Below are 4,792 nucleotides of genomic sequence, written 5' to 3'. Positions count from 1 at the left end.
GAAATATTTTCTACATTTTGTTCCTCATCCGCACATTAAAGGTCGAGGCCTGCTGTCTGAAAAGCCAAGCCTCGCGTGCCACATCTCAAAGTTTACCCAACAGGCAGGTGGAGGTGGGGGCGGGTGGTGTAGGGTGGAGTGGGCTCAGAGCAGGCAGAGGGATCCATTCTTGTAAGCCTCCTCTATTTTCGGCCCCGATTTGCCCTCTCCTCCTCCCCCTCCCCTCCTCCCTATTATTTGTCCCGTCGGCCGAGAGCGCGGCCCCAATGAGCCCTTTGGAACGGAACGAAAAGAAGGAGCGAATTGCAGCTGTGACGTGGGCGTTGTTGTTCCATTCACTGCGTTCGCCATGGTAACGGGGCAGAAGCTGGAAGCACGCAGCCCCTCTCTCTGGACAGCGTCCTGGGGGCAGAGAGGCAGCTGGAAGTTTCTCGTCACGATCGCTGCTTTGTTTTCGTGGCGCAAAATAACCTCCAGATATCCAACTTCGGAATCAGACGTGGTCGGAATGTTTGGTAATTTTAAACATTTTGCTCTCTGAAAGTTGCGTTTAAAAAAACTATTAAAACGGGAGTGATGGCTATCCTACAATAAATAATATGTAAAGTCTTCATCTCGTGTGTAACTTTTACGCAGCGTTTTGACGCACAAATCCAACACTTGTGACCCAGTGACCCAGATCAAGGTTATAAAAGTACTTTAAAACAAAGACAGAAACGTCAGACACCCCCCCCCCCCCCCTTTTTTTTTTCTTTTAGTACAACCCAGGTTCTTCTGCCTATTCTGTGTTTACACTGCCTGATTTCTCCCTCCACTTTGTAGTACTCTAGCATCCTGCAGGACTGCCTGTATTGTTGGGCAGAGTGATTGGGGTTTCTGTACAATCTCCCGTGACCAATGAGCGGGGTGCTGTCAGGGGTAACCACATCTGTCAACCGTTCTTGGCCAATAAAGAGCGGAGCGAGGCGGACCACAGGTGCGCGCCTCTGCGTCCCCTTGGCACAGCGCCCGGGAGATGCTGGAGAGAGACGCCTAGCTGCCCCGTGGCGCAAAAGAGTTACTGTCAAAGGCAGCCTCCTTTTAACTCCAGCTATCACTCTGGCTCCGATAGTTATGGCGACCGCAACGTCCAACCACTACAGCGTCCTCAGTACCCCCAGCAGCGCGCCGCCGCCGCACTCGGAGTCCGGGAGCATGCAGCAGGCGGCAGCGTACAGGGACGCGCACACCCTGCTCCAGAACGACTATAGCACGTTACCGGGCGCTGGGCATCCGCTCAGCCACGCGCACCAGTGGATAACGGCGCTGTCTCACGGTGACAGCGGGGCACCCTGGCCGTCTAGTCCCCTCGGAGAACAGGACGTGAAACCCGTACTGCATGACAGTGACCGAGAGGAGCTGCAGAACTCCAGCAGTCTGCAGCAGCAGCAGCAGCAGCAGCAACAGCAGCAGCAGCAACAGCGACACCCTCACCTAGCGCACCAGCAGGCGCATCACGACGCCAGAGCATGGCGAACCAGCACAGCCACAACGCACATCTCCGGTATGGCGACATCTGAGGGCCAGAGCCTGGTGTACTCTCAGTCCGGCTTCGGTCTGATGCCGGGGGGAGAGCAAGGGGGGATGCACCACCACCCTCTGCGCGAAGAGGACCACCACAGCCACAGTCCGCACCTCAGTGAACACGGAGGCGGCCCCGGGGCCCACCAGCAGTCTCTCACACACCATCACCAGCACGGGGGCCATCAGGATCAGTCTGACGAGGACACGCCGACCTCTGACGAGTTGGAGCAGTTTGCCAAGCAGTTCAAACAGCGGCGAATCAAGCTTGGCTTCACCCAGGCGGACGTGGGACTGGCTCTCGGGACACTGTACGGGAACGTTTTTTCTCAGACGACCATTTGCAGGTTCGAGGCGCTTCAGCTCAGCTTCAAAAACATGTGCAAACTAAAACCGTTGTTGAACAAGTGGCTGGAGGAGGCGGACTCCACCTCGGGGAGCCCCACCAGCTTGGATAAAATCGCGGCACAGGGACGGAAAAGGAAAAAGAGAACCTCCATTGAGGTGGGCGTCAAAGGGGCTCTGGAGAGCCATTTTCTCAAATGTCCAAAACCGGGAGCAGCGGAGATCAACTCCCTAGCGGACAGCCTGCAGCTGGAGAAGGAGGTGGTGAGGGTTTGGTTTTGTAACCGGCGGCAAAAGGAGAAGAGGATGACGCCCGCTGGGGGACAGATACCTGGAGGAGAGGACATGTACGGGGACACCCCTCCTCGCCACGGAGGACAAACTCCCGTGCAGTGACCTCAGTTCTCAATCCCGAGTAAAAACACGGACCCCTTAAAGGAGGTATAACGCCTCCTTATTTCTTTTATTCTCTGTGCTGGACCGCTCGGAACTGGACCTCAGCCAGTTTAGATGTTGGACCCACGGACAGACACAGTGGGGACACGCAGTGGCACGCGAGCGCTAAAAATACTCATAGCAGAGCCGTATGGAGAGGTTTCATGCCGCAGAACTGCCAAACGTATCGGGGTGGTGTGTGCTAACCAGAAAAAAAAGAATAAGAAAAAAACAGCGACATTTTCTTTATGCCAGACCCAGGCGCCAGTGTGCCATCATCAAATATGTTATTTAAAAAAATAGAAGAAGAAGAGATGGAAAAAAAGGCAGAGTGTGACACGGACGAGACGTGTCCGCGGGGAGAAAAAACATAAAAACTCGCTTCGGGCATGATGATTTAGTCGCAGTGAGTGTGGGTAAATAAACGCCATCTTTCCATCATAACAAAAGCAACAGGGGTTCTTCGCGGCTTGTGGCAAGAGAGGGCTGAAATGGCAGACACCTGCTGTACAATGTTTAAAATTTTAAGCCAATACCAGCCAGATAATTTATTATTATTATTATTATTATTATTATTATTATTATTATTATTATTATTATTATTATTATTATTATTATTGTAAAATTGTAGGTATTCGTCTAAATTTATTGTGACGACCTGAACTTATTCACAATAAAAATACAGTATTGCTTTAATATAATAAAATGTGAAAGTATTTACATTTTTACATTCCTAATTTATCAGCAAATAATAATAATAAAATAAATAAATAATAATAATAATACAATTGAGACTGAGTATTGGTGGACTTCAAGGCTTTTCCTTTTGTGCAGAAATTTCTGTGCGCCTGTTTACAGTGTGTTTTTGCTGTTTGTTATTTCTGTACTTTTCCAAAATGCTGTGACGAGAAAGACCGAGACTGTCCGGCTGGAACACTCTGAACAATCCAGCCCATTTTGCCTTCTTTTCCTGAGAAGAAGAAAAAAACTGAATATATCCTGGTACCAGCTCTGGCCACAGTGGCTATACTTCTACTACTACTACTGTATGACTCATTCATTCACGGAGAAGGCGATCTGTGGGATGTATCTTCATTCGTTTTTGTATTGCTTCGTTCGTTCGTTCGTTTGGTTGTTTGTATGTTCAGTTTCTTTTCTGTCAGTCTGTGCCAAAGCACAAACACAGACACGTGTTCTTGTGCCACTGAAATCCTGTGATTGATAACCTGATCTGATAGTAGGAGTGTATGTGGGAGGAAAAACCCACTAAAAGGTTCTTTTACCAAATTATGAAGAATAAATATACATATATATATAAAACAGAAAAAAAGAAAGAAAGAAAGTGGAAACTCAAATAAAGCTGAGGAATACTGATGACTGGAGAGGAACATTTTTAATAGACCAAAGCTTGTTAATGTGAGACAGTGTACAAAAAAAATAACAAACCTGAATGTATAAGTCTTACCTAACAACATCAAAGTAGGTCTATAACCTCCCTTTTCATCGCCAATCATAAAAAATAACCATAGCAATATTTTTATGTAACGTTTTGCAATACGCACATGGCATTTTTTATTTATGGGTAGGTATTACATAACAATTCGCCCTCGATTAAAATAAGGCCCCATATTTGTGAAATTTAAAAAAAAATACTGTAATCACACCCTGTTTAATCTTCAGCTGAATTTGAGTTTCTGATGGGTGGAGGGGAAAAAAGAGGCAAACCAAAACAAAATAGCAGTGACCTGAAATCTGTGATCAAACGAAGAGGAAAAAGAAATCAACGATTGCACAATTTCTAAATGCTTTTTGTCATTAAAGCGTATTTGTTTTCTAAAACTCTGCAGTCCTGCACGTTCATTGCGCTTCAGGGTGGAAGAAAGAAGGGGAAAAAGTCGCATTTAACTGTATTTTTTATTGTGTGCGGACTCGCATTAAAATTGGGGATTTTATCAGTTCGTCTCGGTTGTTTAAAATGTTTCACCTGCTTCGCTGAAGTGTTTGCTACCGCTGATGTGCTCTGATACTGCTGTGTGATGGATGTTACAGAAGATGCTCAGCAAGTGACTTCAAATTATTATTATTAGGATAAATGCGAAATGTGATCGACAAGCACGGCGAGATAAATTTCTGACCATCGAAGCAAAATTTAAAAAAATGTTATTAGGCAATGAATAAATAAATAAAAAGCAGGCCTGTCTGTAAAGGATGTGAAATGAAGGTATATAGGCCTCACTGCAGGTGAGGTACAGAAGCTGATGTAACAATAGTGTTATTATGTATAACTGGGCCTGCTGCCATCAGCATGCACACTAAAAATAACCATAAACCTGTCCTATTTATCATTTTCATGTACGATGAAGTAATATACAAATAGTTTAAATGGGAAACGTGTGCAAATAAATTAACACTGAAATGTTGTGCAAAAAAAGGAAAAAGAACATATCGACAG

At 46.1% G+C, this 4,792-nt stretch overlaps 1 protein-coding gene across 1 annotated transcript; it reads left to right on the top strand.

The window, feature by feature from the left end:
• Nucleotides 1-779: 779 nt before the first annotated feature.
• On the top strand, nucleotides 780-4,295 carry pou3f2a (POU class 3 homeobox 2a). Its single transcript, XM_080881876.1, has one exon. It carries the CDS (start codon nucleotides 898-900, stop codon nucleotides 2,299-2,301), a length of 1,404 nt encoding a protein of 467 aa, XP_080738002.1. The 5' UTR covers nucleotides 780-897; the 3' UTR covers nucleotides 2,302-4,295.
• The last annotated feature ends 497 nt before the right edge of the window (nucleotides 4,296-4,792 follow it).

This window comes from Rhamphochromis sp. 'chilingali', assembly GCF_963969265.1.
Source record: "Rhamphochromis sp. 'chilingali' genome assembly, chromosome: 5".
Taxonomy (NCBI): domain Eukaryota; kingdom Metazoa; phylum Chordata; class Actinopteri; order Cichliformes; family Cichlidae; genus Rhamphochromis; species Rhamphochromis sp. 'chilingali'.
This window is presented reverse-complemented; position numbering and strand designations above follow the sequence as displayed.